This window comes from Microtus pennsylvanicus, chromosome 5 (assembly GCF_037038515.1).
Source record: "Microtus pennsylvanicus isolate mMicPen1 chromosome 5, mMicPen1.hap1, whole genome shotgun sequence".
NCBI classification, from domain to species: Eukaryota; Metazoa; Chordata; class Mammalia; order Rodentia; family Cricetidae; genus Microtus; species Microtus pennsylvanicus.
Genome location: NC_134583.1, coordinates 24,222,819 through 24,240,543, shown reverse-complemented (window position 1 = coordinate 24,240,543; position 17,725 = coordinate 24,222,819). Strand labels below are relative to the sequence as shown.

Below are 17,725 nucleotides of genomic sequence, written 5' to 3'. Positions count from 1 at the left end.
CCAAAACCAAATCCATTTTCCTCCTCCTCACACTTTTCTCTCCCTTGCATTTTACTTTTCAATTCATGGCTCTACCCATCTACCCATGGCACCTGCAGACCCAGCAGCACTGCCCTATGTCCTCCATTCCACTTCACATTCCCTTCTTAGTGCACACAATGGTTTCACCCCAGAATTGTCCTATTGCTGTTGTGTGCTTGGTTTTTGTTTGTTTGCTTTGAGGTTTGTTGGTGTTGTTGTTGTTGTTGTTTGGTTTTTCAAGGCAGAGTTTCTCTGTGTATCAGCCCTGGCTGTCCTGGAACTCACTCTGTAGACCAGGCTGGCCTTGAACTCACAGAGATCTGCCTGCTGAGTGATGGGAATAAAGGCGTGTGCCACCACTGCCCCACATGAGTGCTTGGGCTTTTTGTGGGTTTATTTGCAAGGTTGTTTTTTGGTTTTTGCTGCTGTTGTTTGTTAGTTTTTAATCATCTCTGTTCCTTCCATCTTACATCAGACATTGTAGATTTGTTACGGGAACTAACACAATGGAAAAAATAGCTAATGGATAACCTCTTGTTTCTCAACTCTGTGGGCAGATTCTCTTTCTAAGAAACAAAACTGAACCCTATAGATACTATTCTTATACCAACGGCATCACTCTATGCTAGGGTACATAGTTGAAACCAACAGTCTAAATGACAACCTCTATAAAAAACATAGTCTCTGACTTATCACATGTTGGTTGCTGGTGCCATGCCTCCCCAACACACTGTTAGGAGAATCACAAGTACTCAAAGACCCCAGGGGTCAGATAGGAGTCTCATCCAGGAAGATTATAAAGGAGAACTTTAATCTCAAAGCTTAGGAGCCAAACAGGCCCGGACAGCAGTCCCACCTCAAAGGGAATCCAAATATCTGTCTCGCACGATCTAGAAAATGCTATTGTTTCCTGAAACCTCTGTGGTTACTGACCAGTGCTCTCCCTCAGCAAACAGTACCAACTTAGCTAAACTTCTAACCTGTGTCAGATGGAAAGGATTAAGAAGGAGACTTTGCTGTCAGACATGCTTTGAGACTAACACATTGGGGGAAGGAGTAAAGGGAAGAAGGAATCAAATCTACAAATGAAACCCTGACCCCTACTCGGTGCCTTGCCATTCTCTGAACGGCTCACCCAGTGTCCCTTCATGGTTGATCTTTAATGCCTATAGTTACTGTAGAAACACTTAAGAATGGAACTTTCCTCCAACTGGACCAACTTATTTCATCTCCACCAGGAACCACAAAGCATGCAAGACTTTTTATCTCCAATCATAATGAGAGGGGCAGCATTGCCAGGGTGCCACACCAATGCCACAACACAATGCCTCTCCTGGGGGACAAACAGTTCTCCCCCTAATCTAGCAGTCCTACTCATCCTTCAGGGGACAGCTCTGCTACCACTAATAGAAAACTGCCCTTACTCCTAGACTGAGTGTGTCCCTCGCCACCTCTATGACACTTCACATACGGGTCTAATATTAGGACTCAACACACAACTCCAATTATCTGTGCATTCTTCCTTTTTCTTCCAATAAATATGTTTAACTTCTGTTTATATCTCCAGTACCTAACATAAACAGCATTTGTCTTCTCAGTCTGTTGTAGGGAGCAGAGGAAGCTCTGAACAAATGTGTATTTTGATGTGGGAAGGCCACATCAAGCACCCGAAGACCAGCTGGCCCATGGGAAATTGGCAAAGTCATTGTCCATATGGCCAGGCTTAAGAGAAATGGCAAAGCTTTTCGGGACTCCCAATATGAGTGTTTACGAAGGATGAATCAGTGTGGGCAAGACTAATAACGATGGCATTCTCCTCCTGGATGGTACTGAAGCCATCTCTCCTCCAGAGACCTCCCACTGAGATGAGCTAACCACTCCCCCATGCTATACCTTATAATGAGGTTCCAGATTTTGGGGGGTGGCTGGGGTAAGAGTAGGAGAACCTCCCCTGATCCCAGCTTCACTGTATGGGTGCCACTTCTTCATTCCCTCAGAGCCCTTAGTAAAGGTTCCAGTACCCAGGTTGCACAGGGCCAGGCAGGCTGTCCAGTTGAAATACTGGATTGGTAGTTTAAACCAAAACATATTGCCCCAAACATCTGAATATGAAAAGTTCTGGATTAGAACCACTCCTTGATCTGCAAACGGCCCCCTCCTCTCCGTGTCCTCCTGTGCTCTGACCTCCGCACATAGGCAAGCATGCTAGTGACTCTGTGTGTGCTCAAACCACCTCTTCTGAGAACCCAATCCCTCCGAGCAGGGCTTTCCCAACAGCCTCATTTTAACTTGTTTCCATCCTTTAAAGCCTTTTAACACAGCGTTAAGACTTCAAACGATGAATCTAGGGGAGGAAGGAAGATAACTTGGTCCATAACACAGGATTAGGAACAAGGTGTCCAATCAGCACACACTGGCCTGGAAGAACCAGCCTGGACTAGGAAAGATTGTTTGCAGGTGCGTTTTCATTCTCCTTTGCTTGCCTGGCCCATTTGCTTTCATGAGTTCCTACAAGTGACAAAGCTCACACAGGAAGTAAACGAACCCTCCAGGTTCTTTGGACACGGATCATCTAGATAAAAAATGGCATACCCAACTGCTTTTGTAAAGGCACAAATAATAACACGGGGAGGGGTCAAGGTAGGCAGCCTCAGGCCATAACACTCAGATCCCCCTCACTACTCCTGAGCCCCACCCACCCACCGAGCTCCAGAGAGCACCAATGGAAGAAGCTAAGAGATCAAATTGGGTACAAAATGCAAATGTTTAGTGAGAACTGTAAGGCACCACATAAATGATGGTGGCTATTGCATGAAATAAAAAGTTTTCTCAGCACCTTACCGATAACTGGGTATAAAGAATACCATGAATAAGGCCACTGGTGAGCCAGCTCAGCAGGAAAAATATTGGACTGCCAAGTCTGATGCCTTGAAATAACAGAATTAGATGCCCCAAACCCACATGGTGGAAAGAAACAACCAACTGCTTCAAGTTGTCATCTGACCCCACAAGAGGACTTAGCAATGGAGACACATGCATACATACACACAGAGACACAAAATAAACAAATATATACATATCTGTATACATACATACATTAATTTTAAAAAAGAACACCATGCCAAAAGACCCAGAAATATAGAAAGAGGCGTAGAAGAATAAGAAAAGGATTTTTTTTTTACTATGATGGCAACCTATATCCCTCGCTCTGTGTAATATCAGCAGAAGGAACACAAACCACTTAATACAATTTTCAGATCACAGACAAATCTGATACCCTCTGTCTCCTCAGGTACAGAACCACTAAGAAATGCTATCATTTCACTTACTTAAATATATATTAGTGAGCCCAAAGAAGCCTGAGAATTTGAGGAATAATTGACGTTACATAGACAGGTCTCACATTTTGGGATATCAAAGCCTGAACAGGAAACAGGTACCAAAGCCATTTATTTCTGTAAGATGCAAAACGCAAAGTCCTTGCCTCATGAGCCCATAGCAGGGCATAGCAGTGCCCTACAACATGCCAGGAACAATTCCAGCTCACATCTACTTATGACACTCCTTGTGGCCTTCACAGGTGTCCCAGTCTATACAATAACTTCCATGGTCACCCTGCTGCAATACCACAGGTCCACTGAGAAACAGCTATATATTTTTTCAGGGCCAGTGGAACATGAAGTAGGAGGACCCCCTGTTCAAAAGTCAGGGAGGAAAAGGCTAGCAAAGGTGCAGAAATGCAGGACTGGTTCTCTTTCGTGGACCTCCAAGGGTCTTGCTCTATTGCTCCACTGACGTCACACGCAAAACCAACGTGGAAGGATAACACTGGTAAGAATTTCAAGATGGTGGAGGCCAGACCTTAAACCAAGTAAGGACCCTTCCTCGCACAAAGCCTTAAGTCACAGGGATGCACACATATACACACGGGTGTGCACAGGACACACACCTGAAAGTACCCTGTGTCTCCTATCCCACTCACTCTATGATCCTGCACCAAGCCATGGACTGAAAGCTGAAGCAAGCCACACCAACTGTTGCCCACACTGGGACATTAGACACTGGCTCTTAGTTCTACGGAGCCACTAATCTGGACATGGTTTCCAGTGTTTCTCATGAAGCACAAACTTTCATTTCCCAGGCAAAAACAAGAAAGAAAATTCAAGCACATTAGGTCACTCTCTGCCTTCTTATCTATACAGAATTAAAGACGAAAACGTCTTCTCTTTTTACCCCCTTAAATTCTTTCTTAAATGTGCCAGTGATGTCTTGACAAGACAGTCACCAAGTGAGACTATTCGGTCATATTCTACCACAAGAGTCCTTACTATTACAAAACTCCAATATGCCATGTCAATTTTATAAAATTGGCAGCACATTTCTTTCTTTTTTGATTTTCTGAGACAGGGCTTCTCTGGGAAACCCTGGCTGACCTGAAATTCACTCGGTAGACAGACTGGCTTCGAACTCATATTAGCCTCTCTCTGCCTGCCAAGTGCTGGGACTAAGAGCCTGTGCCACTATGCCCGGTGAAAACTGGCATTTTAAATAAAAATCAACAAGTCAGTTTTTGAGACAGGGCCGAATTCTTGCCTATTTCTGCAATTTAGCATTGGCAGTCTCGCTATCCATCTATTTTCAGAAAGTGAGTCTAAGAAATGACTCACTTCACAGCCAAAGACTTAGTTCCCAACAAAGTTCCATGGAAGTCAAATTTGAAGCCACTAAAAGTTAAACCTCCCTAAAACATGCTCTTGTCCGTAATCTCTACATGATCACGTACAGTGACCCTACCCATCACCAGCTACCAGGGTATTCTTTAACATCCGTGCCTCCTCAAAGAATGTGGGCCCCCCAGGCTTGGAGAAACTGAATTTGAGAGGTCAACCTGTGTGTTTTGCATCTTGCGAGACATTGTTCTTTCCTTCCTAACACAGAGTGAATTTCTACACGGTGACTGCAAGCACAAACCAATCTCGGGAGGAAGTTCAGTATTTGAAACATTTCCCTCGGAACCTAGGGGGTGTGGAACACAGCCATGAAAGGGGGAAGTTTGAGGGTCTGGCAGGGTTTGGGAAGCTAACCCCTTCCTGGAAGGATGCCCTCTCAGGTTATCAGGATGCAACAGGACTGACTATAAATTTCTTTCTCCCAGTTAGCGAAGAAAATTCCGCCTTTACGTGACTTCTCAGGAGTTCAGATTCCCACAGTTTCTCCTCTCCTGTCTGAAACTGAATGAAATGCTTTTGGAACAGAATTCCAGTGACCTGGAAACACCTCCTGCTCAGTCTACGAAATCCTGAAGTTGTCAGACACAAAGCGAGTTTTAGGACCCGGCTCTCAAGGGGGTCGGTGTGCACAGGGGACCGGGAACCAAGAGTAGGGCAGATTCAAACCAGGAGGCGATTGGAGGGAGGGAGGACGGGCGCGCACATGCGGCTTTAATATGCAACAGCTGCCAGGGATGGTGACCCCGCTGCTCTTTCTCTTCCACCACCACCCTCAGAATCCAACGTTTCAATGATTATACCTAAAGGGACTTCACTGCTGTTGATCTAATAACCGAGTCCGGCTTCACCACGTTCAAGGACTTTTTAAACTGTATGTACCTGAAGATAGCAAATGTAAGCAGGAAACCAAGGCTTTTAAACAAAATATGAATGGAGAGAAAGGGAGAATAAAGAAAATGATACAATGAAATTAGCCCTGGGAGATGGATCAAGAAAATGGAACGCAGATGGGACAGGTTAACTTCTCCCACGCGAGTTCTTCATGGTCTTGGCCACTGTGTGGATGTTCAGGCAGGAGCCCATCCCTGGGGTCCCCGCGCCACACGTACGGGTGCCCGGTGCTGGCGCAGACAATGCTCCAGACCTGGTGCCCTGTGTGGGGCCGGTCACTCACCGACACCAGGAACTCCAGCGTGCCCACGTAGTCGCGCTCGGTCTTCTGCAGCTCACTGAGCACGCACACGCGCAGACGAAGCTGCTTGTCCGCGTCCTTGGCACTCTCGTCGCTCATGGTGGCTGGCCGGGCGCGGGGCTGGGGGCAAGTGCGCTGCCCCGCGCCTGCTGCCGCCTCTGCTGCCCGCAAAGTTGCCGCCTCCGCGGAGTCTGAGCGGGACGCGCAGCTTCACATGTTGGCCCGAGGCCGGGGCGTGGGCAGAGGAGGCTGCTCGAGCTGCGACACGCGCGCGGGAGGCGCGGGACTCGGAGCAGGACACTCCCGGGAGAGCCGGATCCCGGCCCGGCCCGCCGCTCTGGCCTCACGCGGCCCCAACCCGAGGGGAGGCGGCTCCGGCAGTCACAGCGGTGACTTGGACATCAATCAAATGCTTCAATCCATGTGACTCCGACCCTTTACCCTTAGCCAAATCTCAGGAAAAAGGAAACACAACCCTGGGGAAGTGTATCGTGCCAGCTAACTAAACACACACACACACACACACACACACACACACACACACACACACACGAACGGAACTAATCCGAGGTTCCCAAACCTAGGAGGACACTTGTGAGACAGCTCTGGGGCTGCTCCTGGGAATCCCGCCCATTGTTTAGCTTTAATGTGTTTTGCACCAAGTCTGAAAGCAAAGAAACAAGTCCCCGCGGTTACATAACTGCTTGGGAACAAAAACAACCACAGCATTGACCCTCCCGCGTTTGACAAGGAACACATTGATTTTGGGTTTTAGTTAGTACAAAACAGGTTTGGTTTAAAAAAAAAAAAAGCAACCAATATTATTTCATAGGTCAGACAAGCTTTTGTCGAGGCTGGAAATGTCAATTAAAGTGATAAATGAGAAAAGTAGAGGGAAGTGACAGCCCCTATCCATACATTGACTCCACATAGAATAGGTGGTACTCCGGTTAAGTACTTTTTAATACCACTGTGTGTCTATATTTTTTCAGTGATTTTAAAAGATAGGAGCGCTGAGCGGTCATCGGAAGACTGACAGAGGGCAGGGAGATAAATGGGGAGGATGCACAGTGAATGATTGACAGGTGATACCTAAAGGTAGATGACAGATGATTGGCAGTTAGCATACAGATGACAGATGTCATAATCTTCGGTTTTGAAAATGGAAAGTTCAAAGCATTTGATTGCAATATTTAAGTTTATTGATTTCTCTCTTGGGACAGAACCAAGACCTATAAATTTAACAAACCAAGTGACCCATTTGCATTTCTATCTAGATTTCATCCGCATGTACTTTCAGAGTCATTTTTTTCTACTTAAAACATATTTACACAGCTTTCAGTTAATGGCATTTAAATAAGTGGAACAAACACTTGTGATGCAATGAAAAGGCAGCCAAGCTCGTTCCAAGAGTCCGCAGCCTGAGCTAAACTAAAGATATTTTCCTTGGTATTTACATTAAAATAATTTCCAGTTCCCCTAAGTCTTTTGCAGGTTTAATTGTGACTTTCACCAAACGAAGAGGAATCATGCATGCTTCTTGTGTTAAAGACTCGATATTCCCGTGATGTGAGGGATGCTGATGGGAAAAGGTGGCTTTGCCCTTTCTTTTGCATCTGACTATTTAGAGGCAGCCAGGAGCTGAGGGCAAACAATGTGGGCAGCTTCACACTGTGGCAGAAGAACAAAGGACAAGGCACATTAAAGACCTCCCTCACAGCACCTGGTAAACAATGAACAAAAGAAACCAGAAGGCTCAGGAAATACACATAGTAGCTAGTGGGAAGTTCAAACAGGGTCTACCCTCTCTGTGGGCTACAGGTAGTGAGCACATTTCTTGCTCCCACGTGAAACAATTAAGTAAACAAACAGATTTCTATTCAGTTCTGTGAATGAAGCAGAATGTTTTCTCTTGCCAGCTGTTCCCAGTTAGAAATCACATTGCAATTTTTTTTTTCATCAAGACATTTAGTCTGTGTACAGACCACTAGAGTGATCAGCTCACTGAGAACAAAATATTTGAATCTGAATTGTCTCCAAGGTTTTTACCCATCCAAGGCTTTTGTCTCTGTTCTACAAACCTGGAAGACCCCCATGAAAACTGTGCCCTGCTAAGATCTCAGGAACCCTGAGTGCCAGAAACACTTCTGAGTGTGGGTCACAGCCATTGCACGACACTGACTTGAGGTCCTGTGCAAATGAAGGTTCCTGAGTCTACTCTTCATGGTTTTTTGTCTCAGACATTAAACCCTATATTTTTTTCAGTGAGGGCCACAGATTCTTGGACTTGCTAACATTTGAAATCTACCTTCTACAGACTTAGAGTTGAGTCAGGGAGAGGATCAGGCCCTTAAGAAACTCCACTAAAAGACAAGCTTCAGGAATTGCTTTGTAAACGGAAGCTAGCAGGAAGATACATGTTTTAATGGTGTGGCATTTTTATTTATCTCAGAAGTGCCCTGTAAAAATCATTATGCTGTTTGTGGTTTCTGCCCCCTTTTCTCCTCCGTCCATGCCTCAGTGTCATTTTTAACTAATGAACAACTCCAGGACACCTTGGAGTGCATTCTGCCAGCTCTCTTCTGAGAAGACTCTTGCAGAGACCTCGGTAGCCCTGGCTGGAGTCCGTAATTCCTCATCAAAGACTTGAGAGCATAAGAAAACAGGGCTAGAGTATCTGGAAACTTTCACTTTGATGGTAAATAAGGTCTTTCACAGACTCTGAATGTGCTGTGTCCCTTCCCACTTCCTCTATTGAAACTTCAGGCTGTGCCTGCCAGGAAAAGGGAAGCAACAAGCAAGATGATGGACAGGATCCAGTTTTGGGTTGTTTTTTTTTTGTTTTTCCTTGAAATACTAATGAGGTTAAAGTCTTAAATAAAAAAGAGATGGGGGGGGGGGAAGAAGATAGAAGTGCCTGAGTTCTGGACTAGTTCAGTCATTAAATTTATTTCATATGCATGAACTTGGGGCAGTTAGACTCTATTAAAAGGTTCAAAGAGCTCAAGGGCAGAGCACAGTGGCCTCTTTTGGTCAGAGAAGGACTGGCCTGAAAAGGTGAAATACAGGGCTGCCTCTTTGCAAGAAGACAGCTTTACAGATACATTTCAGGAGGGAGTCATATTTGTCTCTTCCACATTTCAATACTGTTGTCTGTGTAAAAGAATTGTCAACTTAAAAACAAATGAAAAGATTGCTTTACTACACGATCATCAACTGTTCTTTGATAGTTCCTTAAAGACTGTGGTCTCTCGTTGATGACTCCACGCCATGTTAACACTCCACGCCATGTTAACAGATATAATGGAGGTGCATTGATGCATGCCTAGCAGGCTTGATCAAGAGGTGATTTCTAAGACTATAAACTTGGTTGTAGTTCATGCTTAATTTCTCAGTTGCTTCCTCTTTAGTTCGTTGATAATTTGGTCAGATCAAACGCACCATACTTTGAAGCATATGATTAGTTCTATCTTAACTCATAGAGGCGATTGAGCAGGTGAATAGCTTAAATGATAAAATATAGTGCTCGTGAGTCATATTTCAATTTCTGATGTAATATTGTGGGACACAGAGAACAAACCAAATCTTTGAATGATGGACTTTAGCAAGATTCTGGAGTTCTCTCTAAATGAACTTGATTAAGAACAAGCCACTCACTTAACCCCGTCTAAGATGACATTAGAAATCACATTCTCATTAGGGAAAGCTAACTATTAACATCCCAGTAAAGAAGCAACCAGTGAGTCTCTTATTAATCTCAGAACAACATCATCCTTGCCATGTCCATCTCCCTCCAGAGCCTCTGGTTCACCCCTAAAAATAGGTCTCTACACCTTACAGATCTTCAAACTACTCTGCATCTCTCTCCTCCCTCAAAAAAATGTCTTAAGAGCTCTCTACATTGTCTTTAATGGAGAAATTAATGCTGCCACTCATAAACATACCCGCATCCACATGCCCATAACTGAGACTGTTGCTTTCAAGATAAAAGGCCATTGCACATAGGTGTTATCAATGTAAGGCGATGGCAAAGGGGGCTTCTCTTGGATATAAACCATGAGGGAAACATTCTAACGTTTGAAAATACATTCTGTTGGTTTGTTTTGAAACAATTTTGCTATATGGCCCAGGCTAGCTTAAAACTCACTATTTAGCCCCAGATGGTCTCAAACTCTTAATCCTCTTACCTCAATCTCCAGAGTGGTGGAAATGATTATTGGCATACCACACTATAACCAATCTACATGACTTAAAAGCAGAAACCCTTACCGGGTGTGATTACAATGGGAAATGCTGCTATGGAGGAACGACACAAGATGCAGCGGTGCTGGCGTTGCAGGTGGGTAAAGGGGACCACAAGCCAAGGACCATGGGTAGCCTCTAGGATTTGGGAGAAGCAAGGATCTTACAAAATCTAAAAGAATGTAGCCATGTTAGCACCTTGATTTTAATGTGTCACGATTTACATTGTCCCTCCAGCCTTCGGAACTGTATAAAGATAATGTATGTTTAATCAATCACTGATTTTTGTTTTGTTGTTTTGTTTTTTCAAGACAAGGTTTCTCTGCAGCTTTGGAGCCTGCCCTGGAACTAGCTCTGTAGACCAGGCTGGCCTTGAACTCCCAGAGAACTGCCTGTCTCTGCTTCCAGAGTGCTGGGATTAAAGGCGTGCTATACCATGGCCTGGCTGAAATTTTTTGTGGCAATAATTCATTTTCTTCATTCCTTTACCTCCCTTTCTTTCTCCAACCCCTGAATGTGGCTTCTCTCCCATTGCTGCCAGGACTCCTGACCTGTCACTGTCACTTTGTCTCTGTTTCTCCTTTCATTGAAGGCTGTTCATTCCCTGCGCTATGTGACCTTCCACCAGCTTTTCAGTGTTGTCTCTCACGGGAGAAAACCTCCCTTGCTCTGTGTGGTGACTGGAATAAGAATGATGCCCCCCCGCCCAAATTCATAACTTTGATTCTTTAGTCACCAGAGACTAGCACTACTTGGGAGGGATTAAGCGTCCTACCCTTGTTAGAGTAGGTATGGCCTTGGTGGTGGAAGTGTGTCACTTGGGTGGGCTTTGAGATTTCAAAAGTTGAAGCCAGACCCAGTGGCTCTTTTCTTGCTGCCCAAGGATCCAGATGTAGAACTCTCAGCTCTTTCTCCAGTATCATATCTGTCTGCATGCCACTGTGATTCCCACCATATTGATAGTGTACTAAATCTCTGAAACTGTAAGTCCCAAATAAATGTTCTCTTTTATAAGAGTTGCCTTGGTCATGGTGTCTTTTCACAGCAATAGAACAATGGCTAAGAGACTCTGCTTTCTGTGGTCATGACATTGCCCCAGCTTCCCTTTGATTCTCTGACCCTTCCATGCCACGTTCTCCATGGCATATTTCTAAAAGTTGATGTTCTCTAGAATTCATTTATTAACTCATTGACAAGAGTTTCCCGACCAAAAGAAAAAAAATGTGTCCCCGTGTTTCCTTATTTCTCACACATAAATGCTGAGTAGTTTTCCCAGATGGGATTTGAGCCAGAGAACCAGAAAAAAGAAGATCTCGTCAACTGTTTCTGTACCAAGCTGATCTGAGCATGTATAGAACTGGTTCGGTGGTCACCAGATGACATGAAACAAAGAGAATAGAATGGTCTTTCTTCACTATTTCCAAGTTGAAGGGAAATGTCAGTTATAACCCACCACCTCTGGTTACACCCGGAGTCACTAGAATTCCACACTAAAACACTAAGCTTTCCAGTTAAGTAGAGCTCTTCTCTACCATAGAATTGATTACTTTACTACAATTGCAGATCCAATGACAAGATGAGCTGGAGACTTTATCTAAGTGACCTGTCGTCTATCCAGAAGCTAGCCTGCCGTTGTAATTTGACAAACCTTTGCCCCACCCCCAAGACACATGATAAAGTGGATGGGAAAAAGGAGCACTCACTGATACTCCTCTAGTCTCACGGGATTTTGTCATGGCAGTACTAAATAAGGATGAGTCCGACTTTGTTTTCTGCTTCTCCTGTATCCATTCTTCAATAGGAGAAGCAAATATAAATGTTCCTTTGGTTTCCTTAGAGAAAAAAAATGCTTTATATGAAAAGCATCTTCATTACAGATTGTGAGCCTGCTTAATGAAAAAGAATAAATGAAAAATGTACTTATTTCATTGTCTTATCAAAGAAGTGTTATTCTAATGACTTATTCAAACTCATCTATTCTATTCTCAAGCCAACAATAAGACACAAAGAATGCCTGATGATAATTAGGAACGAAATTACAGCTACTAAAGCACAAAGATAAAACTTCACCAAAATATGCACTCAATAAGCCAGACGTACCTTAGACATGGAAAGGAATCTTCCCGAATATTCCAGGAATCATATCATTATAAAATAAAAACACATTAAACAGTTTCTTATGCTGCTGTTTATAAAAAGAGTATTAGATTTTAAATTTTTTTCTCTCATATATTACATCTCTACTGCATTCCCCCTCCCTTTTCTCCTCGAAGTCTCCACACACACCCTCTTCCCCAGATCCACTCCTCCTTTCTCTACAGAAAAAGAGCAGGCTTCCCAAGGATAGCAATTAAACATGACATATCAAATCATATGAAACTAGGCACATCCCCTCGTATTAAGGCTGGACAGAGCAACTCAGTAGGAGGAAAAGATCCCAAAAGCAGGCAAAAGAGTCAGAGACAGCTCCCTCTCCTATGTTAGTAGTACCACAGAAACCCCAAGCTACACAACCATAACATATATGCAGAGGATGTGGATCAGATTGATACAGACTTCCTGATTGTCACTTCAATCTCTGTGAGCCTCTATTGGCCCTGGTTAGTTGACTCTATGGGCCATTTACTTGTGCTGTCTTGACCACTCTGGCTCCTATAATCCTCCTTGCCCTCTTTTGCAGGGTTCCTGAACTCCGCTGTGGCTCTCTGCATCCACTTCCATAAGTTGCTGGATAAAGCCTTTCTGATGACGATTATGCTAGATACTAATTTGGTTATGTAAAATGACCAGTTCAGGTTCTTTATCCCATTACTAGGAGTCTTCAATAGGGTCACCCTCATAAATTCCTGGGAGTTTCCATTGCATTAGGTTTCTACCTCACTCCCTAAATAGCCCCCCATTCTAATCATCTCCCCCAGTACTCTTTCCCTCCACTGATCCCTCCTATTCCTATACATTCCTCCCTCATGTCCGCCCACAAAATCTATTCTATTTTCCCTTCCCAGTGAGAGGCAGGCATCCCCCTTGAGCCCTCCAACGTTACTGTACAAGTTTGCACTGCCACCAGCCATGGGGAAGTGTTCCCCTTGTTCCACATCCTCACCAGCATGAACTTTCCCTTGTGTTTTTGATCTTAGTCATTCTGACAGGTATAAGATGCAATCTCAGGGTCATTTTAACTTTCATTTTCCTGATGACTAAAGGTGCTGAATATTTCTCCAAGTGCTTCTCAGCCATTTGAGATTCCTCTGTTGAGAATTCTCTGTTTAGATCTGTACCCCATTTTTAATTGGATTATTTAGTTTGATGATGTCTAGTTTCTTGAGTTCTTTATATATTTTGGATATTAGCCCTGTGTCATATGTGCAGTTGGCAAAACCCTTTGCTCACTGTGCAAGCTGCCGTTTTGTCCTGTGGACAGCATCCTTTGCCTTACAGAAGCTTTTCAGTTTCATGAGGTCCCATTTATAAACTGTTGACCTTAATGCCTGTGCTACTGGTGTTCTGTTCAGGAAGTAGTCGCCCATGTAAATGTGTTCAAAGCTATTTCCCACTTTCTCATCTAGCAGGTTCAGTATATCTGGGTTTATGTTGGAGTCTTTCATCCACTGGACTTTCATTTCTTCCAGGGTGATAGATATAGACATATTTGCATTCTTCTACAGGCTGACATCCAATTAAACCAGCACCATTTGTTGAAGATATTTTCTTTTTTTTTCATTGTATATTTCTGGTGTCTTTATCAAAAATAAACGGTCCATAGGTGTGTGGATTTGTGTCTGGGGCTTTGGGTTGGTTCCATTTTTCGACCTGTCTGTTTTTATGCCAATACCATGAGGTTTTTTTTTTTTATTACTGTAGCTCTGCAATACAGCTTGAAATCAGGGATGGTGATGCCTTCAGAAGTTCTTTTATTGTACAGAATACTTTTAGTTCAGCTATTGTGAAGAGTGTTGCTTTTCTGATTTCTTTTTCAGCCCATTTGTCATATGTATATAGGAAAACTACTGATATTTTTTTAAAGATAATCTTGTATCCAGCCACACTGCTAAGATGCTTATCAGCTGTAGGGTAGGAGTTCCCTGGTGGAATTAGTGGGTTTGCTTATGCATACTGTCATATCATCTGCAAATTAAGGTACTTTGACTTCTTCTTTTCCAATTTTTGTACTCATGATCTTCTTTTGTTGTCTTATTGCCTAGCTAGAACTTCAAATACTACATTGAATAGATACTGAGAGGGTGACCAGCCTTGTCTTGTTCCTGATATTAGTGGAATTGCTTTGAGTTTCTCTTCATTTAATTTGATGTTAGCTATAGATTTGTTGTAAATTGCCTTTGTTATGCTTAGGTATGTTCCTTGTATCTCGATTTCTCTAAGACTTTTGTCATGAATGAGTGTTGGGTTTTGTCAAAGGTGTTTTCAGCATCTAATGAGATGATCATATGGTTTTTTTTCTTTCAGTTTGTTTATATAGTATATTACATTGACATATTTTTTTGTATGTTAAACCATCCCTGCATCTCTGGGATGAAGCCTACTTGGTCATATTGGATGATTTTTTTTTGATGTGCTCTTGGATTTGGTTTACCAGTATTTTATTGAGTATATGTTTGATCAATGTTCATAAGAAAAGTTGGTCTGTAATTCAGTTTCTTTGTCTAATCTTTGTGTGGTTTAGGTATCAGAGGGACTGTGTCCCCATAAAATGAATTTGGCAATGTTCCTTCTGTTTCCATATTTTGAAATAATTTCAGGAGTAATGGTATTGGCTCTTCTTTGAATGTTTGATAGAATACACTACTAAAACTGCTTGGCCCTTTGCTGTTTTTGGTTGAGAGAATTTTAATGACTATTTCTATTTCCTTAGGGGTTCTAGGTCTAATTAAGTAGTTTATCTGATTTTTATTTAACTATGGTATGTAGTAACTACCAAGAAAATTATTCATTTCTTTTAGATTTTCTAATTATGTGGAGTACAGGATTTTGGACTATAACCTAATGATTCTGCAGATTTATTTTGTATCTTTTTTATGTCTCTCTTTTCATTTCTGATTCTGCTAATTTAGATATACCCTCTGTCTTTTAGTTAGTTTGGATAAGGATTTTTCTATCATGTTGATTTTCTCAAAGAATCAACTCTTTGTTTCATTGATTCTTTGTATTGTTATTGTTGGTTCTATTTCATTGATTTCAATTTGATTATTTTCTGCCACTGGTTCCTTTTAGGTATGTTTGTTTCTTTTTGTTCTAGAATTTTCAGGTCTACTGTTAAGTTGCTAGTGTGAGATCTGTCCAATTTCTTTATAAAGGCACTTAGTGCTATCTATCAGTTTTCCTGTTAGCATTGATTTCATGGCGTCCCATAAGGTTTTGTATGTTGTGCATTCATTTTCATTGAATTCTAGAAAGTCTTCAGTTTCTTTATTTCTGTCTTGACACAGTAGTCATTCAGTGATAGTTGTTCAGCTGCCATGAATATGTGGACCTTCTGCTGGTTATGTTGTTGAAATCCAGTTTTAATCCATGGTGTCTGATAGGATGCAAGGGGTTCTTTCTCTTTTGTTCTGTCAGTTGAGAATAGCTTTGTGACTGAGTATGTGTTCAATTTCAGAGAATGCTCTGTGAGCTGCTGAGAAAGAAATGTATTGTGTGTGTGTGTTTTCCTTACTATTATTTTATTTCCTGTTGTGAAATTATTTACTGCTTGTATTTCCATGAATGTAGTTAATCTTGGGTTTGATTATTCCTTCTAGCACTTCTGTAGGCCTGGATTTATGGCTAGATCATGTTTAAATTTAACTTTATCGAGATTATCTTGTTCTATCTATGGTGATTAAAAATTTTGCCCCCATGCTATTGTGTCTTCCTTTCCATCCACAAGGACTGCTTACCTCACCTTCTCTATGATTCTTTCACTAGGGCTTTACATGTTTTCCCAATTAGTGATTTTGTACATCTTTCTAGGTTGAGATTCGAAGAAATTTTTCTTTTCCTTCTGTTTTAGTGCACATATGTTTTAATCCTAATCACTTACTGACAGCATAGAAGGAAGCTGTTTACCTTTATGTAGCATTTTCCTTCCTGTAATTTTACTATAAATTAGTTTTAGGGTTAGGAACTTGTTTTGTTGATACTTTTGGATTTCATATGTACTTTTGCAAGTCATGCTTACCACCCTAGCTCCAGGGACACAGCTGGTCTATGTCGCCATTAAGCAACTCATAGCATGCTTCTCACAAACCCATTTAAGTTCAGGACCTCCTGAAAGAACCAGAGTGGATAATTATGTATTTTTCTCCTCCCAATATACATATTCTATTTCCCTTTCTTGCTCTATATTTATTTAATGGGAACCTCCAGTAAAAGTAGGATAGGTACAGAGGCCGTAGGCATAGCTACCTTGCTCATACTCTTCCTGGAAACATACTTTGTTTCACACTGTTAGGTAAATCCTAGATGGAACTGTCTCACAAAGGCTTTTTAGCAAGTTGTGGAGAGTTGTACCATTTTGTATAATGAAATAATAATTCTTACACTGATAACTTTGAACTGGACACACAACTCAAGCTCCTATTTCTTATTTTGAGGACTTAGACAATGTTTCTGGACCAGTATGTGGACTAAATGAGAATATCAAAATTCCACCCTGCTTTCTGCTCTCACCTCTCATAACAGCTAACTCTAAGTTTGTTTTTTAAAATTATTTTTATATTATAAGATTTGGTGATACATATTATATTTTCTGTAACCACAAGTAAGTCACTATGTTTCTTCCTGAAGTCATAAACTAACAAACAGGGTACATGTTTAGAATTATTTTAACATGGGATAAGATTGCATCTCATTCTCTCTGAGTCCAAAGTCATAACTTCATGACCTTCAAGGGACCATGTCTAAGGTAACTGGAATCTACTTCATAACTCATCAACTGCTAAAAGGCATGCATTATTTTTTATTTCCTTCATTAATTAAATTATAAATTTATTAACAACCATATTGTTTTTTTTATTTTTTGCTTTCTATTTTTGGTAGATCCTAACTGGAAAGGAGAAACATGACCTTTCTTCATGAGTTAAGAACATTATCTCTTCCTCTGCATTAGAGTTTATTTGTATTGCTTCTGTTAAGCTTTTCAGTCTTCTTGGAGTCCTCTGATTCCATTCCTAATCAGGGCTGATAGTTTAATGATCTAATAGATATAATCATCCTGGTATTGTTTTCCTAAGGCCTCTGTGTCAGTTAATCCTTTATTGTATCAGAAAAGTTTTCTCTTGATATTCATTGTCTAGGGCTGCCATAGCCCAGTACCAGTGCCTTATAATGCTAGAGATTAGAAGTCAAGACCAAGAGGTCTTTGTTGTAAAGGAGCGGCAGGCTGCTTCCCGCCGCCCGGCTCCCATCTGCCCAGCTAGCTTAACCCCTGAAATAACCACACAGAAATTGTATTCATTTAAACACTGCCTGGCCCATTAATTCTAGCCTCTTATTGGCTAACTCTCACATCTTGATTCAACCCATTTCTAATAATCTGTGTTCA

At 42.0% G+C, this 17,725-nt stretch overlaps 1 protein-coding gene across 1 annotated transcript in view; it reads right to left on the bottom strand.

Annotated features, from left to right (window-relative positions):
• The window catches only part of Prex2 (phosphatidylinositol-3,4,5-trisphosphate dependent Rac exchange factor 2), a 281,271-nt gene extending 274,989 nt beyond the window's left edge, over window positions 1-6,282 (bottom strand). Inside the window, exon 1 of the mRNA XM_075971371.1 lies at window positions 5,926-6,282. Coding sequence (XP_075827486.1) covers window positions 5,926-6,042 — 117 coding nt within the window. The 5' untranslated portion in view covers window positions 6,043-6,282. The remainder of the gene's footprint in view (window positions 1-5,925) is intronic.
• Window positions 6,283-17,725: the final 11,443 nt, after the last annotated feature.